Source organism: Acanthaster planci, linkage group LG08 (assembly GCF_054643075.1).
Source record: "Acanthaster planci isolate LZ-2023a linkage group LG08, COTS_SCS, whole genome shotgun sequence".
In the NCBI taxonomy this organism is placed as follows: domain Eukaryota; kingdom Metazoa; phylum Echinodermata; class Asteroidea; order Valvatida; family Acanthasteridae; genus Acanthaster; species Acanthaster planci.
In genome coordinates, this window is record NC_141784.1 from 10,308,686 (window position 1) to 10,328,519 (window position 19,834).

The 19,834-nt window shown below is 41.5% G+C and overlaps 1 protein-coding gene across 2 annotated transcripts; it reads left to right on the forward strand.

Annotated features, from left to right (window-relative positions):
• Window positions 1-2,397: 2,397 nt before the first annotated feature.
• LOC110989688 (activin receptor type-2A-like) lies at window positions 2,398-19,687 on the forward strand. Of its 2 annotated transcripts, none has more exons than XM_022254251.2 (7): window positions 2,398-2,866; window positions 5,529-5,849; window positions 7,794-8,195; window positions 10,271-10,995; window positions 11,542-11,680; window positions 12,214-12,344; window positions 12,956-19,687. In XM_022254251.2, the coding sequence occupies exons 2-7, from the start codon at window positions 5,777-5,779 to the stop codon at window positions 13,124-13,126; spliced, it is 1,641 nt and encodes a 546-aa protein (XP_022109943.1). In that variant the 5' UTR covers window positions 2,398-2,866; window positions 5,529-5,776; the 3' UTR covers window positions 13,127-19,687. The 2 variants fall into 2 exon arrangements, with proteins under 2 accessions (XP_022109943.1, XP_022109944.1); XM_022254252.2 differs by having other exon boundaries at window positions 5,534-5,849.
• Window positions 19,688-19,834: the final 147 nt, after the last annotated feature.

The window sequence follows — 19,834 nt, forward strand, 5'->3', positions numbered from 1 at the left end:
AGTTTTTGGTGACATCCTCTCCCCTTCAGCATGTTTAGCTGAAAAATGTTGGGTTGTAACCAGTTAGGTCATAAAGTTTAATACCTGACACTACCAAGAATATGGACGTTTGAACAGTAGCATCGTTGGGGGAATCTAAAAACATAACACTATATATATTATTATTTTACTCATGCCAACAATGTACATCACAGAGGGATGGGCATTGGAAAGACAAAAGGAATAAAATCACTGTGGTCAAAAGACTTGTCTCCCCACATCCAGTTGCGAGATAAAAAATATTTTTAAAATATACATTAATGTATACATTTGTAAATGCAAATACATTATGTGTACATAAATGGGCAAAAAAGACCCTGACATTTAAGAATTGCTAAAAACGACACTAATTATTTACCCTGTCAAGTACCTCTCACCTTTCAAGTACACATTAATACATGGGCTATAATAATTTGGTTTGGTCTGCATTTCACAAGCTAACGCTGACACAAATCATTTAGTGTGTTTGAGGGCCAGCCCCACCTGATTGACTGATCATGCCCCACCTGGCCCTTCCCCCAGTGAGGTGCTCATGTCCACTGCCCCCCACCTCACATCTGTAAGACTATCGACCAGGTCAGATGGTGACTCTGAAACAGAAAACCTCTGATGAATGGCATGAGGTGAAGGGTCTTCCTGGCCTATGCCCCATCGTAGTCTTCATCATTAAATTGTGTTGGTATTTTTTTAATAGCTGTTGCTTGTTTTAGCATTTATTGGAATTTTTAAATATTTCAAGTGATCGGGAGTAAAAAATAAGTACCTCTAATTTTGACTAATCATTTGGACACTGAAGATTACCTTAGCATACATCAACACAGAACCAAACATTAATGCTGCTTATCTTCTGAAATTTTGAAAACCTGAGTACTTAAAGGAAAACTCGAGTTTGTTTATGAACTGCTATTTGTGCTTTGAAGTATATTCCAATTAAAACATTGCTACATGAAAACGTCATCTTTACATCTCTAGTGATAGAAATGAAATGAAAATTGTTAGGTACTCCCCCCCATCATTGGCTCCTCCCCCAGCTTTGGTTGTACAAGTGTGACCGTAATATCCGTTTTGTGTCCAGCTCCAGTATACGAATGTTGCACAGAGGACCTTGCCTTGAACCTCAAACTTAGTGACCCTCCATCCACCCCTCTACACACATAACCTGCAGCTTCCACCAAACACCAAGGTTGACCAGTACTAATTTGAGAAGAGATATTTTACCAGGCTAGACGGTGTCCTTCCAAACACTTTTGCCGCTGCAAATACTCGGGCAGCGGAATAATCTGAGACAATACTTTGATATTCATTTGATACCAGCCCTTCCAACGAAAAGAATCGTAGACAACGATTTATACAAATGATTCTACTTCACAAAAGCCGAGTGTTTTGCATGTTGGCAGCTGCGTGTTGGAAGCCAACATGCCCATTTTGATGTAATTTGTTAGTCTTGTCACAATACTGATAAAGGGGAAAAAGAGAGGTAATTAGACTGACTGTAAATTAATCTGTTAAAAAAATACATCAGTGGAAAAAGCAGGAATGATTCAAATTTAAAGCATATTTCAACTGAAGTTCCATTTAATTACCTTTTTCTTAACAGTATTGTATTTGTGTAAAAGGAACAAAAAAAGTATCTTAACAGTTTAAAAAGACCAAATACTTAGTGATGGAAAAATAAATAAATTAATTAATGTTGTCTAAAACCATTAAAAAATCTGTATACATGATAAAACTGCACCAAAGTTACATAAAAATACAGCAATGAATCCCAAAATATAACTGTATTAATTGCAAACTAACCAGAAGTATCACATGCATCGTGAAATAACTACATCAAAAAATGGATGTTTCACATTTACATGTTTTCTTTGGATATGAATCTGAACAGTATGATCACCATCTCAATGGTATTAAATTGAACTTGCAGCAATACAAACGACCACGCACAGTACGCGCCAAATTAAGTGCTGGATTTGCACTTTGTACTTGTCGGTTTTATGTTCCGACTTGTGAGAAGTCTAGCAAGTAGCATTTAACCAGCAAAGAGTCCCGTGCTCGTAATTGTACCATTCGTGTATTGAATGATACAAGTACAGTTAATAATTTTTTTCAGCTACGTTTTGTAAGCAACAACGATTTGTAGAGGCAATCAAAGCGTATGCAGGCATTTTGGAAAGTTGAAAGATGTTTACACCTTTCTCCATGTTTATATTATACAAAGAAAAAAATTGTGCGCCTGCTGTTTGTCCCATAGTAGTTCAGCAAATAACCTCGAGGCTCGAGCTTCGTGGGAATACAACACGCGCACCTCGTGATCCAATGCATATGTATGAATCCAAGTCGGCCGTCTTATATGTCAGCTTGAAAATTGTAAGGGCGACAAGCGCAACCGGCGGCCATCTTGGATGTTTTGTAGGCTGAATGTTTGTGATGGAATTTTCGTAACGGTATCGTTGAATTCAAATGCTCCGACTTTTTTGCCCGATCGGAGTAAAGTTCAAACACGGAGGCAATCTACATATTACTGCAATTTTTTTGCAGTTACTTGATTTTTGTATGACTTCACATTAGAGTAGAAAAGGAGGTGATGAACTGAATGAAAGGTGTTTGTTTGCGTGCTTATACACGTACGCTACTAAAGGCCTCGGCCTACAGTTAACTTGTACCGCTAAAACCGATACGACAGCGGAGTGAAGTCGTGTAGCGTCAGAGACCTACAATGCACGAGCTGCTTGAGAACGGTTGGTGGCTCTTGAAGTTTAACTGCACAAGTATACAGTTATTGCTAGTTTGTGACTGAACATGGATACGACAGTGTAAGAAAGAATATGTAAGTACACGTAGCCTGCATGTACATCATGATGTAGGCCCAAGCTAGACCTATTCATTAGCCTTATTTTTATTGAACGTTTTTCAACATGATGGTTAGTCTCTCTAGAACTACTAGTAGAGGCACAGATCACAACTCGGGGACTGTCCCTGGATTTGGAGAATTCCCTTTATTTGGGGACAACACTAGTCCCTCAAAATACAGAATGTTCCCAAAGGCCTAAAAGGGGACATTTTTTCCCAAAAATATCCATGCACTAGTATATTTAGGTCTCTCGGCCTATCATTTTTTTTCTCTCACATTTTTCATCCATTTAAGATATTCAAATTGTCTTTTATAATTATAAACTTTGCGCCATGCCACTTGATTAAGTATATGTAAAGGATTGATATTTGGAAAAATTGTTCTGATATAGTCTTTTTCCCACCCTTTATGCTAAATTGGATACTTTTGCTCGTAATCCTAGATGTAAACGGTAGGATTTTTTTTTTGAATGGCAGCCTTGGGTGTTTTTTTCTGCTAATCTAATTATGGCAATAAATGAATCCCCTGGGCAACGGTAGGATCTCCAAGCCCTCTTGAAAAAAAATTGTCCCCATTTTGGGGGAAATTCTCTGTTTTGGGGGATGGATTTTGTCCCAAAATAAAGGGACTTCTCCATATTCAGGGACAGTCCCTGAGTTGTGATCTGCGCCTCTACTGTCTACTTTAGTCTGTGTATTTTAATTTTATGAGTAGTGTTGTCAACAATTATGCCTATCATGACCATGGCTACACCCCCAGAATTGTGGGTTCATGGTCAGCGTGGCAGACGACAGACTTCACCATGCCCACAGTTCTGGGGGTAGTCAACAATGACAACTAGCATGACAAGTTCAAATTTTTCTTCATCAAGTTCATGTCCTTATTTTGGCACCAAAACCTACATGTATGGATGTGATTTAAATAGCCCTAAGCCATTGAAGCCCACAAACACAACACATCATGCACATGTTGTTTTTTTTTCATGCGGTCCTTAGAATTTTGTGTATTCCAGGGTTGGGGATTTTCTGGGATTTTTGTGTAAAAATGGGATTTTCGATTTGAGTCAGATTTCTGTGATTATTATAAACGTTGGAGTCCAGCGGACTTATTTATAAGAGCACCTTATTGGTTCAAAAGCAAGCAAATTCTGTATGTGTTGTAGTGTCTTTAATTTATTTTGTTTGTTACAAAATTTAACAAATTTAAATTTAAATTAAGAACTTGATTCAAGTAAGTTTGATTCATATTACAAACCACCAGTTAAATATTTTCTTAAGCCAAGGAGAAATGCATGCAGTATAGCACCTACATGTACATGTACCCTCAAAGAACGGTACGTGTAAAGAATCAGGTTTTAAAGTGGACTTGAGATTTGACAAAACTACAGTTTGTTTATAAGGAATTCTTACCTACCTTGTGAAAGTGCCATCAATCACAGCGTACGATAAATCAATATTTACATGTATTTTACATGCTACATGTACATGTAGACCTGTATTTTACCTCACTCGAATGTGATCCAGCTCCTTAGTGATTTATAAGAGTTGTGACTCTGACTCGACTAGAATTCACTTTGCTGACATTTTGTCACTATTGTTAGTTTCTCTGCGTAATGACCAACATTTCTAATCCCACTGAAATACATGCTTACTTGTTAAGATAAAAGGTTGATGTATGATGATAATTTCGGGGCCGTTCAAAATTGTCAATGTTTTTAAATTTCTTTTTTTTTTTTCAAATTTTTTGACCCACCCACCCACCCAACCCACATGTGTGTCCAATTGTGTTGAACCCTGATTGTACATGTCATGAAACTCAGTTGGGTTACATACTGTAGTTTAGGAAAGGCAAAGGATCTTTTTTGTGTTTGTTGATTTTTTTTAAATCAAAAATGATTTTCAATTTTCGATTATTTTCCTTGACCAACCCACCATTTTGAAAAAAATTGAAATTTGAAAACTTAGAAAATCTTAAATGGCCCCTTACCTTCTTGAACTCAGCAGTGGACACTTTTGAAATGAAGTGAAAGTAAATCGTGATTTTAAATGCATCACATGTGTAAGTAATTCATGTGCCAAATTCAAATACATGCAGCTGGTTTAAATCAAACACTTGGCTTGAGTTGAACAAAAAAATCCTGTCCACCAAGATAGTGTGCAACACATGCATTTATACTTCTTGAGTTCAACATTTTGAGCTTTTTCCCAGCAACATTATTGATTTAAATCAGTGATGTTCAAAAAAATCATTTGATTTAAATTGCAATTTAAATCAGTGATGTAAATCAAGGTCAAGCACTTTAATCGGCCAAGCCATGTACATGTACATTCTGACCGTAGTGTTAGGGGATCCTGAAATGGTAATAGTTATTGCATAAATTACTTTTAAGTCTTTGCTATTTGTTTTCGCTTTGACACAAAAAAGGAAATCTTTGATTTCTCGAGGGGACAAATGCTAGATTCATGTGTTGAGTTTGCTGAGAAAAACAGTGTCTACATTTTATTGCTCAGCCAATTAAAAACCTTTGTTAGTTGAAATTTGGATTCTGTGTGCACAGTTGGCCCATGACGGCATTGTAGCAAGCTTTGGTAGACCAAACACTCCACACTCTTATTATGAACGTGGTTTTTTCTTCCAGGGCAGTTCCTACTTCCAATCTGCTCACTCACGCCTGCATGTATGTACTTCAGTCTTAACCCAGTCAAAATCTACAAGTGGCGCAAGTGTTTACGCAGCTGAGATTCCTGATACCTACAGCAGGTCTTCTCTTGACTGCAGTCGGTCAATTGCTGTCGTCTGACTCAGCGACTGCACAAGCAAAATTCAGATTCTGCCAAAGTCGCAGGCCAATTCCCGTGTAGAAAGCACAGGGAAGCGATAAGGAACATGGCTCCACTCATTACACGTAGCTGTGATTTTGTGTTCAAGGTGTGCCTGCTTCTGTGGTTGTCTTACTCAGGTAAGGACATTTTATTTTTTCTTGTCGCCAATGGTGTATGTTCAAAACCGTTCATGCTGTTGATTAGCCTGGAAGAGAAGGCTACTTAATGACGTCAGCAGTGGCAATTTCATCTGCTGTGACTTTAAAAAGTTTCACTCTTCCTAGACCACGTGTAAGTTGTTTGCAAACAAGGCGTTTTGGTCACATGGCACTGACCTACTGTAGTTTTTGGAATATGAGCCGTATCTTATACATTGATTCTCACAATGAAAAACACATGTACATGTATCTCTGTGGTTTATACGCCGGGTGGCTTATACGGCAAACTTTAAAGGCTAAAATCAATCACAAAAGCCGCACCTGGGCCACGCGTACCGTATGCTGGTGACGCAGTCATGTTTTTCGTTGGTCCCGTTTACATACACGTAACTGGAACCTTGGTGAATGGATAGAAATTTGAGTTGTTCGGATTTCGAGTTATCAAATTCAATTCCCCAAGTCAAACTTTACTTGCTCTGCCGTGATGGCAATATTTTAGTGATTATTTTCCCACTTTTTATTCATTCTCATGGTGTATTTTTTGCACACAAATGATCATTTTACTGAGATCTTTTTACTGTTGTTACTCCAAGATGCCTTTCTACCACTAAATAAAAGTCAACTGCTTAAATAGTATTTGTTATACCTTCGTATAGCAAATCTCGTCTTTTCGCCCATCGTTTCGGCGTGACATGCCACAGAATTTTGGGCTTGTATTCACTTGGGCTGTCTGATGACATCACTTTCTGTGGTCACGTGGCTATCGGAAAGTGATGTCATCATGCCACAGAATTTTAGGCTTGTATTCGCTTGGGCTGTCTGATGACATCACTTTCTGTGGTCACATGGCTATCGGAAAGTATCAGTGATTGGACTGTCCATTAATGGGGTCTGTGGTAGCAGTGAGGATAGCTTGAAAGCAGGATTTGTCGCGGTCGGTGTGGGGTGGTGTGTGTAGTGCATATGCCGTGCAGCGTGCATGCAACACAGGCGGTCACACTTGGCAGTGATGACTCAAACCAAGGTCTTGCAGCAGTCCTTTACCTTCTATTCTTGACAAGATTTAGCAGTTTTCTTTAATTGGCATCACAAAAACTTCGAGATAATCGGATGTAGTGTTGTGAATATTTGGAGTTCTACATGTAGTGGTATTTTTGTACATCAAATCATTCTTGTAGCGAGATGCCTGTGAGATAAAATGGTCTGATCAAGATTTTTATCAAGGTTCTATTGTACATGCATAACTTTTGCTGGCTGCTTGCTGCTCGGCCCATGCAGGACAGTCACCCAGCCCGCAAAAATGATTAATTTTGAGGACTTTGAAAATTCATTTTTAATGATGGCACTCATTTGCACTCTGCTTAGATTTATTAGAATTTCATGTGTGGTGGAACCATTAACATACTGACTCCACATGTTGTACTGGCATTTCAGCATGCAGCACGATGACCTTCATGGTTGGATCATCAGAGCTGCGATGCGGCTTATACACCAGTGCGGCTTATTCGCCGACTTTAAATCTGAACTTGCCGATTTTTATACACAGTGAAACAGACATGTCAAGGCCAGTTTTTTTACTGTGTAAAATGTCATACGTGTAGAGCACATTTTATTGCTTGTCTGGTTTTCAGTATCATTTCCTAAAGGTAGCCATTCTTTTCTAAGCAACAATATTTATTCCCGGAATTTTTTTCAACATCTTGGTGAATTCTTTCACTTGGATTCCAGCGGAGTTCTCAGTTTTCTCAAGTAAAAAGAATTTCCCGTGTGTTTGTTTGATACTGCTCTGTTTATCTGTTCCTGAATATTGAGAAAGGTTCCGACCCCAAATGCTGCTGGAGTTCAGGTTAAAGATAAGGTTATATAACAGACTACACTGTACATGTACGTGTACTTCTGATTTGTTCTTTTTGTCCTTTTCAGCGGTATTGCTGAGAAGCGTTACAGGAGCTAGTGTCAATTTCCCCTTGTCCCGAGTGTCGTGCTTCGAGTACGACTCACAGAAGTGTTCGGGCAATGACAGCCGATGCAGCACTGTCCAAGACTGTGACATAGAGTTCGGCTACGCCGACCTGGACCTGGAGTTGATGGAGACGAACAAGTGCTTCATCCTGTGGCAGAACACCTCAGCCGGGCTGGAGGTGATCATGAAGGGCTGCTGGCAGAGCAGCTTCAGCAACGACTGCGTGGAGGAAGACCGCTGCGTCTCGCACGAGACCTATGCTGACGGCGAGAATCGCTACTTCTGCTGCTGCTCGGGCGACCTGTGCAACCACCAGTTCTACCATGACCCACAGCCCAAGCCAACCTCCTCGGAACATCCATGTGAGTAGTCACCCTTTTACTTCAGCCAGGGCTAGAAGTACCCACTGGACCAGTGGACTGAGGCCAGCAATTTGAATTTGCGGCATCTCTACCAATACATCCCCAGCAGTCTGGTGGTTTTTTTTATCAACAAAAATGTAAACATCTTTTTGACATTCAGCACTCTGAAAGATATTGTTAAAGGTGCTTGATAAATGCCCTTTATTATTATTATTATAAAGTAATTGTTTATAATCACTTTTGGTAGTCCGTCTGTTTGCCTCCTAATGTGTGGCAGTCCAGTGAAGTTTATAAGTACTAACATGTACATGTACACTTACATGTACATGTACATGAAGCTCTACATACATGTACATTCACAGAGTGATCAATTGCTTTCAATACATTGACATGAAGTTAACCCTACAGTAACCCTGTAGCAGACATAGCAAAGTGCAACAGGTGTAAAAGCCTGGTGCATTTTGTTGCACCGGGCAATCAACAGCAGCCGAACAAACTGCCCATGTTGAGTCAGTGGGAGCTGGTCCCATTGAACGATGCCGCCATTGGAGCCTCTGGTGGCCGGTAACCGCCAGCTTTGAGGCCTTTGGGCCTCAGGGATAGCTAATGCATTGGATCTCGTTGCACTGGGCAGACAAGCTGCTTTGACAAAATATGCAGACAAATGCATCAGGCACACAGGCAGGTTTCCAGCCAAAATACCCTGGAGGGTTAGGGCTAAGGCAGTTCTTTCCTTTACTATACTTTGCCCTGGATCAGCTTTTTACATTGAAATGGGTTGTTAATATCACATTACAGTGTACCTTTCATGCCACCAGGTATATCTTCCCATCAACGGCCACACTGAGCTAAAATGCCTATGCAGGGGGCGACGGTCGAAGCCACAGTGTGTGTCATGATTACAGAGGGGAGGGAATGGTTAAAAAGTCAACATTTTATGCGTATGCACTCGTACTGTTCACGGTCCCATAGCCTATGTCAAGGTTACTTTCTGTCTGAATTTTCTCTCTCTGTAATCCAACGCAGCCGTATGAGCCACTTCCTTTCTTTGTAAACTGCTGTTTTTTTGTTCAGGGCAATGCTAACTGTGTTCATATACATGTACAATAAAGTTCTGTGTACATGGTGTATTTATATTTGCACCTGGACAGTTGGGGCTGTCATGTTACCTTGCCACAACTTGTGGTGTAGTATTAACCCTAACCGCCAAGCATATTGTTTGGCTTACATTACACAGTACTACAAAATACTAAGTAATAGCCTGAGCCTGAAGGACCTAGCGCTACAGATTACTACTTCTGGCTAGGTTACTTCCATTGTTACTTGTACAGAGAACAATAAAGCCATGCATTCATAATGCCACAGCACTGTATGGTACATTGTCTTATCTATTGTATCTTATGGCTTCACAGAACAATAAAGTCATGTCCTCTTACAAGCGACAGCGCTCAGTGCTACATTTTACTACAAGTAGTAATTTGTAGTATTATGTAGGGTAAAAACCTAGTGCCTTCGCATGTGTTAGCTACACGTACATGTATATACATTAAAGGTGGAATGTTTACACATTTAAACGAAAAAAGTTCCAAAACGGAACCACCCTTTTTTTATTGACGCAATCTGGCATTCATTTTTATTGTAAACGATGCCTGAACAATGTAATCTGATTTTCAGAACAATTTACTGCTCAGTCATATCAAAGGAATGCCATGAACTCATCACTGGAACGTTATGTCAACTATTAACATTGTGTACAATTAGTTGTGTTTAAAGTTTTCAAGGAAACCATGGTAAGGGTTCGACGTTTACACATTTTAACGTTTGAATGGTAGGGGAAAGCTTTCGGAATGTTTTTCAAATTAAATGTAAATTCCCACCCTTAATATACATGTACATAATTGTTCCTCCTGACAAAGCTACAGTATTAATGTAGTTCAGTCTAAGAACATCCATGGGATTATTCCGCTAAAGCCAAAAGATGGTAAAAGAGGAAGCTGTCCTATGCAGTTAAGGTAGATGCGCATGGTTAATACCGGTATTTGTTCTTTAATGCTGCTAATGTTTGTTCCTCACAGTTCAAAATCCAGGGCACACCCCAGAAAAAAAGAGGAACCGAAGTAATATCATACTTACCACCGTCCTGTACACACTGGTACCCATCACCGCTTTCACCATCATCATCATCAGTGTGTACTGGATATGCCGGCGTTACCGGTACTCACTGCTCACCTCGGTGCCCAACAGCGAGCCCAGCCCGCTCTCGCCGCCTTCCCCTGTTCTGGGCCACCGGCCCATCCAGCTGCTGGAGATCAAGGCCCGGGGCCGCTTCGGGGCAGTCTGGCGGGCCCAGATGGGCCATCAGCAGGTGGCTGTCAAGATCTTCCCCCTGCAGGACCGTCAGTCATGGGTCACGGAGCAGGAGATCTACTCGGTGCCCCAGCTGCGGCATGAGAACCTCCTGAGCTTCATCGGCACTGAGAGGCGCGGGGAGGGCATGGACCAGGAGCTGTGGCTGATCACGGAGTACCACCCCCGGGGCTCGCTGTGCGACTACCTCAAGGGCAACCTGCTGTCGTGGAGTGATCTGTGCAAAATCTCCCTGTCCATGGCCTACGGGTTGGCCTACCTTCACGAAGACTTGCCTGCCACCACGCTGTGTAGTGCCAAGCCTGCCGTTGCCCACAGGGACTTCAAGAGTAAAAATGTACTGCTGAAAAACGACTTGTCCGCGTGCATCGCAGATTTCGGGCTTGCTTGTAAATTTGAAGCCGGTAAAAGCCCAGGAGATACCCATGGACAGGTGAGATTTGAAAGATGAACATTGATATATGCCTACCCACTTTATGCCGGAGGTACATGCAAAAACAATCTGCCGATCTGTATACACAGGAAAGGGTTAGAGGCTGCATGTACAGTGCAAAATATTGAGCACACCTGGACTCACTTCTAGCTGGCATTTTAACGACCTAGTCCACCGTTTATTTTGTAAAACACATGTAAATAGTCTTAGAAGTCTGTGGAGACAAACCATACGTTGAACTTTGTCTTTTGTGGTATCAAATATGTCTCATCTCTCGGTAGGCAGTGTAAGAAATATTGAATAGATAGTGAACAAATGACGCAGGTGAATCTGCACGAGTGGCAGTTGGCTGTATATCAACATGTGGCCACCATGTCTTGCCTGTTTAGGAAAGCCAAGAGTTTTGGCCAAAACAATTTCTATTTTAGTTAACGTATTTAACTATTTATTCACATACTTGTGAAAATTCATTGGCTTGCCATATCAGTCCTTCTTTTAATAAAAGAAAAAACAGGAAAGAACTTTTCCCCTCAATTTCCTTCACAGGTGGGCACAAGGAGGTATATGGCCCCCGAGGTGTTAGAGGGCGCCATACAATTCCAGCGGGATGCATTCTTGCGTATCGACATGTACGCGTGCGGGCTGGTGCTGTGGGAGATTGCGTCACGCTGCACGGCACAGGAAGGTATGCAGTCAGCCTCACGAATTGGGGCAGGTCACCCTCTTGGAGGCCAGAGCATCACTGAGGCTTGCCGACTGTGCTTGCTTAAGTGGAGTAGACTTGGTCTAACTAGAGCTGCATCCAAATCTTGTGTCTAGGGCTAGGTCGAAATCTTTGCCAGTTGCAAACAGACATAGCCCTACAACACTACTGGGATATCTTTTGTAGTTTAAAAATGGCTGGCAAGTTTTCATCCTCAGTTAGGTCTTACTTTTGAACTCTGCTGCGAAGCATTGCGAGCCTTGTTGCAAAGGGAACTTTCCTTCATTGCATGTAAATCGTGAACAGTAAGCAAAAATGAAAGAGAAAATACAAGAGAAGCAGAATTAACTTAGTGTACCATGAAGACTCAAGCAGTCGGCAGTACTGAGCTTTGAACTATGTCTGATTGTTTACTCGGAAACTTGTCTTTGTAGTAATGAGGCAGAATGAATTATACAGTTAAGTTTTCAGGAGAATCGTTTGTTTCCTTTGTGCGAATGACCTGTGTTCCACAGGTCCAGTTGATGAATACATGCTCCCGTTTGAAGAGGAAGTCGGTCAGGCGCCAACCCTTGAGGACATGCAAGATGTTGTGGTGGTGAAGAGGCTGCGGCCAGTCATCAGAGAGAGCTGGCTCAAACATTCAGTAAGTCTGGGTCACGTGCAGGTCAGGGCTAGTTACCAAACAGGAAGAGTAACTTGAAGTTGAGACAAAGTTGAGAGAAGGTGTTTATTCCAAAACAAAAAAACAAAGTATTGCGTTATGCGGTATGTGGGCCATAATTGTCAGTTCCCCCCCCCGTGTAACTTGAATCAACCTTGCCTGGAAAAATTGTTTAGAAAAATAGACAAACACCTTGTCAAGGGTTGGTATTTTTTTAATAGAGTTTCTGCTACTGCCCCGCAACGTCAGGATGTCATGCCACTGATCCCACCCATGAACTGTCTTCTTTCAGTGGCATCTTTGAAGGCCAGTGCATCACAGGCACAGTGAGGAAGCCCTTCACAAAGCCAGTCAGTCTGTGATACCGTACCTTTCGAGATCATTGATTGGCCAGGATGCGCTTGGCAGAAGGCATTCAGATTTCTGAATGCAGTGGGTCATCACCCCCACCTAAACAAAGAGTCATTTTTTTACCACAAGCAATTCTGTAAACATCTCGTCGGTGTAACTCATCCGTTATCACTGGATGCACCGTCGAGTCATCCTCGTAGAAGAAGTAATGACAGGAACTCCATCCACCGTTTTATCCACAGGGTATGCGGCTCCTGTTTGAGACGATCGAGGAGTGCTGGGACCACGACTCCGAGGCTCGCCTCTCGGCGGGCTGCGTCGAAGAGAGACTCAGCCAGCTGCTCCGTTACAATGTGTGCACGGCGCCGCTGATCTCTCTCACCCCTTCACCCCCTAAGGAGTCCAGTCTATGAGACACTGGTTTGGCAGTAATGCTACAGGCACCACACTGCGACGTTACTAGTCACTATGTTGTCAGTCGTTGGAAATCATTTCTGCTTGTTTTTTTTTCCCCAAATTTTTATGTCATCAGAGGTTCTTACATGGAAAAATGTCCCAGTAGTGTAAAGCCAGACTGATGCAGCTGACCCGCTAAAAAAGCGTGGCCGACCATAAATGCGTAGGGTGGACCCGTGAACAAAACAGGCCCATCCAGTCCACACAAGATTACCCTTTTACTGGGAAACAGTTTTGAGGCATTTTGGGGTTAAGGTTACTTGTTGAAAAAAAAAAAAAAAAGGAAGAGGAACAGTCCAGGATGCCGTGAATAAGAATCCAGTTTCAAAAGTGTGCACAGTGCGGGAAGAACGGCCTTTTTTCACTGAGTTTACCGCAAATGTTCACGTTAGGGAGGTAGCGTAAACGTGTGTGCCCTTCTTGTGTGTATGAGCATCGGCCACTAAATGCTAGCAAGGGGGCAAGTGGCTTTACCACTTTTGACATACAGCTTGTCAATTTTTGACATTGATACATGTGGCTGTCAAAACTTGTTCCAGGTGTGGAGAGCGTTGTTAGCTATCACTGGAATGGAACCATGGGGCAGGTTCCACTTTGATACATTTTATTCCTGTTTGTTGCCAAACTTGGACCAGAGAAAATCTCAACATTAAAATTCGCTATTGACCTGAAAATGGAAACATGTTATTACTGAGAACCCCCCAAGTAAAAAAACACCCGACCAGGATTTCATTCCAGTTTGATAGCTTGCAAACAAATTGTTATTCAGAGTTATGAGTAGAGACAAAGGTTTAAATTTATAACCAACTCAGAAACACTGCCAAACAGGACAGTGACCTGCTGGCCTCATGTTGAGATACTTAAAACCTGCCGAGGGGTTTCAGAGAATTGTTGGAGTATCTAGGAAGGCATCGCCAAGCTATTGTTACTGTATGTGGGAATCAGTAATTTTGTTTCCTGCGCAGCGGAAAGTGTTGACCACAGGTGGGGAAAAAGGAATGGTTTGTGCGCATTCCACAGTTGTAAGTTCAAGCTAAGCTATGTCCTCGCATGGCCTCGTACAACGTCTGACCTCACTAGCTGGCATGTCACATGGTATCATTCAGGTGTTTCCTTTTTTTTTTCTTCTAAGCGCTGTATTCATTTTCGAAATTCCCAGCAGCAATTCCGTTTTGTGCTCGGACACAGAGATTTCTACGCAAACCGTGTGCAAATGATGTCGTTTAAAGCGATTGGCTATTCGATATCGCGCTCACCATGCGTACTGTGCATGTGCAGACTTGACATCACGTAAAAATCAAATATGAAAGTATTCAAGGATTATTTAAAATTGTGATTGTGTCCAGTATGACAAATTTTGTTCTTTTTTACTGAAAGCTCCGTAAAGTAGTATATTTATTAATGTCAATGAACTACATGCCATGCTGCTATGATTACACTTCAAACAAAGACAGCAGTCATACTTCCAGAACTTCAATCTCGAGGTCAGGGTCTTTGCTAGTCGTAAATTATTTGTGGGGCACTTTCCAACAATGCTGTACTTCTGGAACACCATTTTGGGACATGGCTACACGTTTAGGTTCTTATCAAAGCATTTGGTGCCAATTCCATTATCTTGAAGGGTGACGGGGGATGATTATCCAGTCCGATTTACTCAGGCACTTGCAGAAGACTGATCAATTAGACTTCAGTGAAATTTTTTTCAAACATTTCTGCGACTGTAAACCTTTCATTTTTTTCATACACGTATTTACATCATGAGTATGCATTGCACTGCTCACTGTGAGCACTCAGTCGAGGATTGAAGATGAGTCGCGTCCTCGCTCAGTTTTATTTTAGCCACAACAGTTCCCCCTTTGATCATGGCGATACATGTAAATTCCCAGCATGCAGACTAAGCATGTAAACCAGTGAAGCTATTGGAGCGTCGTTCGACTCAAATGAAAGTAGAACATTTATGCACTGGAGGGCGTGGCCCCGGTGCACTTGACTGCATGCAGTTTTCACCTGAATGCACACAACCGGTGGTATTATTGGGTTTACTTAAGCATTTACCAAGGAATGTTTCCTCCCAGCATACTGTAGCCGTCCTTTTTGGATAGTAAGGTCATTATTATTATAAGAACTGGCACATACACAGACTCAGTCGTGCCAGTTCAATTCTAAAAGTTAAAAGTAAATGAAATACGAATAAAAAAACAAACTTGATTTTGATCAGTGTGAAAAAGGGGTCGTTTTGGATGGAGCATGTACTTGCACATGGTGAGGTTGTGGAGTTATTTTCTAGCTGTATCAATCTTTTTAACAATGCACAAACTTATGTAAGCTATTTTGATTTGCAAGTTTTTACTTTTGTTTGGATTTTACTATGTAGACGGCTTAATTTGTTGAAATCCTGCCCTGCATGTGATAAGTGTCATGTGGTTTGCACAAATGGGCACCCTCCTGCAAGCGTGCGTGTGTGTGACTCGTCTGCGCCGGGTGTAAATACTGTACATACGTTTTTTATTTCTTGTCTTTTCTGTTGTACTTTTTTTCCTCCAGTAAAATATTCAGATCCTTTGTTCAGTGTTTGTCTTACTAAATGAATTAGCTGTCTCTCTCTCTGTTTCTCTCTTTTGTTTTAAAGTATTTTTAGTGACCTTTGTAAAATTTCTTTAGCGTAGGCATTACAGACGGACACATACTGTACTGCAGTACGTGCACTTGTGTAGTTTTTAAGTAGACTAACGTAAAGCATTGAATGGTGTACATGTGTATACAGGGATTTGGTTTAGTTTTGTACATGTACTTTGGGTTTTCTAATTATGCACAGAGAAGATCACTTTATACCTTGAAGTCACCGGTAGATCCATTGCATTTTGTCATACATGTACGTACAGGTCTAGTTGTAGGAATAAATAATGCTGTTAATGTACTAATTTTTATGCATTTCGAATACAGGTGAAAAGTTGTCTGAATTATATTTTTCAGTGCAGCATGTAATTAGAGCAGTTGTCTAGGGCCAGTCAAATTTTTTTTTCTTTTTCCTTTTTTTTTCTTCAAGTGTTTTGTACAATAATGCACTGGTCTGGGTCTTCAGGTCATATGAATATGAGTGACTTGTTTGAAAATGTCCACAATTCAGATTGAATATAGAAACAATATGTAAGATTACTTGAAATAATAACTTATGGTAATAACAAATAACTTATGGTAATAACCCTGGTACATGTATTTAAATGACAGGTTACGTGTGCACTTAAATACCAGTGGCTGTATGTACCAGGCCATGTTAGCTGCAATGTCAGTGGTACTGATCATCACATCAGGAAAGTCAGTGGAGGCATTCCAAAGAGGTAGAAATAATTCAACCTGTTTGAACACTGGGAGATATGCCGACAGTGATGGTGAAATGTAGGCCTTTGGCACGTTTCTTGGTCTTCTTTCTCCATTGCCTTTTACTCCAAAAGCAGAGAGCAGCTCATGTTGCTTGATGGACATACCCACACAGACGAATGCATGTACGTGTAACCATTTGGCTGATCTTAATCAAGCATTTAGTGTCAAGTTCTGTGCTGCATACCCATGTGTGCCGACTAAGTGCCCGTTGGTAAAAGACCGATGCTAGTTAGATGAAACGAGAGGGAAGAAATGTTTGGGTTGAAATCAGTTTGGAAGCCGAGGATTACGGGAACAGGACGAGGTACTTTTTTGACATCTCCCAAATTGCATGGAGGTCATTCCAGATGGCCTGTTGGATGTATAGGGTGGCATTGCATGGATTATAAGTTGTCTGTCGGGATTTGGCATTCCTAGCGAATGAATGAAGGCATGTAAGCCTTTACTATCGTCCTGTAACAAAGGCTGACAGTCCCAAGCCTTGTCACTTGATTCCAAGGGGTTCAAAGTGTCTGCATGTAAAACAGGAAAGTGCTGCAAGTTTTCCACCAGGTACAAACTTGAATTTGAGACGTGTAGGCGTTGGTGGGCTTGTCATAGCAGATTTCAACTTTCCAGGGCCGTGTTGGTTTGCCGCTAGCATCCCTTTGTCGCGGAGCTGCAAGTACTGCCTCTGCTGCTTTCCTGTACAGAATGTAAATGATTTTTTTTTTTTGCTAAAAATGCTGCTGTTAAAAAGTTTATTTGTGGCGTCGTGAAACACTGCACTTTCATTCTCTGCCAAAGGAGGGCTTTGTGGGCCGGTGGATACAGCTCTCTGACAGGACAAATTGAAGTAGCTGACAGAATGCAACGTCGTGGTATTCACATCATTGTCAGTTCTAGTACCGAAATCTGCCTGATGTTGCTCAGTAAACCTGAAAATAGAAACTTGTACTTGTCTGAGGTCTACATGTACATGTACCTATTTACATGGAAGAGCAGGAGAGATCTGATTACTCATGGTCGGAGAAGCCCCAGGGAGTGAGAGCGTTTCACATGGTTATATGTGTTTGATAGGGAACTCACATTGACTCATGGGTTGTTTCTCCCGTCATGTCACACCAACTTGTTCTTTCAGATACGTCATTGTTAGGCATTGACAGAAATGTCCTTCATTGCTAGTGTCAAGGTCTCGCCAGAGATTCAAAGCATAGTCTGCTGTGTCAGGATGTGTGGAGCTTGCTATGAAGCAGACCAGAATGTCATTGTTTCGCCTTTTTCCCAGGTGTGGCGAACCTGTCAACATTGTTTCGTGTTGACGTATATCCAATGACTAAAGAATCATGTGCCTAAGACACAACCATCAGGCATTACTTAATGCTGCGTTTTGATTTCGGCTCGCGCACAAGTATAATGGTGGCTGAAAAGTTGCTGTTGAAAGTATTCGACAAATAAAAAAAAAGATGGCACTCAAATACTGCCCAAGTTGTACTTGTTCGTGTAACAATCTCCAAAGGTTTTACCAAAAAGGAGCCATCAGCATCTCAGTTGGTTAACAGTGCGACATCAACCCACCAGATAGTTTTTGGATGCATTTCCTGTTGTTCTACCTCAGTATATATTCTTTAGGGGAAACTCTAGGCATCTTCTTACTGTGTTTGTGTTTTGTAATGTTGCCTGGCGACAAGAATCCGTAGGTTTTCTATTCTGTGTAGAGCCATGCTGTAGTGTTCTACCTCAGACAATGGCAGAGTGCGTCATGTGTGTGTAATGGAGGGGGTGCTTTTTTTTCTTGCAGAAAGTTGAGTGGCTGGGGTAGGGCTTATCTGTTCTTATCGACTTCCAATAAGGCACTTGAGACGTAGATTTTTCAAATGCAACCTTTCTTCAGTAAAAAAAAAAAAATGGACATTGTAAAAGTGTAATGCATATGTACTAGATTGACAAATGGGGTGTGTGCATGGCGAAGTGAAAAAAGCATGGTAAAATTTCACTGGACATTATCTTCATTTGCTGTGACATCGGGCAGTTTTTAACAGTGTAAAGACAGAAAGCACTACCCACTCCTCTCTTCCTTCCCCCCCTTTTGCTCTCCTGGATGTTTTGTGTCATAAAGGTGTGGTTCTCAGCATGTTGCATGTACCAGCCAAGGGTCGTCGGGTTGGCATTTCAGGCAACACCTTTTGGAATTCGAATGGGCTTTTGGATGGCACGTTTTGTATCCACATGCACTTGCCAACATTAGCGAACCGTCTTGACTTATGAACACCCCTTTTGGCAGTCCAGCAAAAATTGGCCCCGCGAATGTGGACACCCCCCACTGGCTGCCGTGACCGAAAGACCAGCTGGCGATCTGGCTCTCTTGGAGGCTGGCACCTGCATGTATCCAGCACAGCGGACGAAGGCCGCGTCCTGAATCACTTGGCTATGGCTTGAAATTAAACACAAGTCTAGGGTTGTAGCTGCAGCCAGTTTCCATAAAGTTGTGTACAATTTCAAGCCGCAGCCAAGTGATTTGGACACAGCCATACTGTGAAACTGCCAAGGCAGCCGAGGAGACCTTGATTTCTCTCTGACTAGGATTCGAGTGATCTCCACAGGAGAACCACACCTGATGCAACTGAGCGCACACAAGATGTCAGACTTGTCATTTATGTAGCTGTGCATTTTTGGCACATAGAGCCGCTTTTTGGAAATTTTTAGAGTGAAGCAGATTGCTTAATCATGCTAGCGAAGACGACTGTAAACTGACACAATTTCCTTTTTTAAAAAAGTGATTTCATGTAATCATGAGTAACAGTTCAACAACTAAACACAAACCACAGGAATTGACACTGTGAACCTGTAAAAAATGATACCACACAGAAAGAAATCACCTTTGCTGTTTTAAACTGAAAGTATATTATTGTAAATGTACAGAAAAAGAACAAAAAAAATTGAGTTAAGATGTGTAAAATATTGCCATAGTACAGTATGTGGAAGTAGTTGGTAGACCCGTAGCATACGTTGTGTTCATTATGAATACCAGCTGAATCAGTATTGTAGATTAGGTATAGGCTGTTGCTGATGTTTGTTGAATAAGGGAAATGCTTCATGTATTCATGTGGTTCACATTCTTAATCCTTACCCGTAAATAAAGGTGTCCCAAAAATGGACCTTGTGGTGAGCTGTGTTATGTGGTTTATCGCTGGACTGACGAGAACTTGCATTCCAGATTGAAATGGAATCTTTGGAGAAATGAGCCGGGGACCTTAATTGCGTCCGTCAAAAAAAAGGAAAACCTGGACACAGTTTTTATTTTT

Bases quoted from the DNA above. Each gene is read 5' to 3' on its own strand.
- LOC110989688 (XM_022254251.2), top strand. From the start codon at position 5,777: ATGGCTCCACTCATTACACGTAGCTGTGATTTTGTGTTCAAGGTGTGC. The intron at 10,996-11,541 runs GTGAGATTTGAA...TTTCCTTCACAG, and splicing joins CAGGAGATACCCATGGACAG to GTGGGCACAAGGAGGTATAT. The intron at 12,345-12,955 runs GTAAGTCTGGGT...TTTTATCCACAG, and splicing joins AGAGCTGGCTCAAACATTCA to GGTATGCGGCTCCTGTTTGA.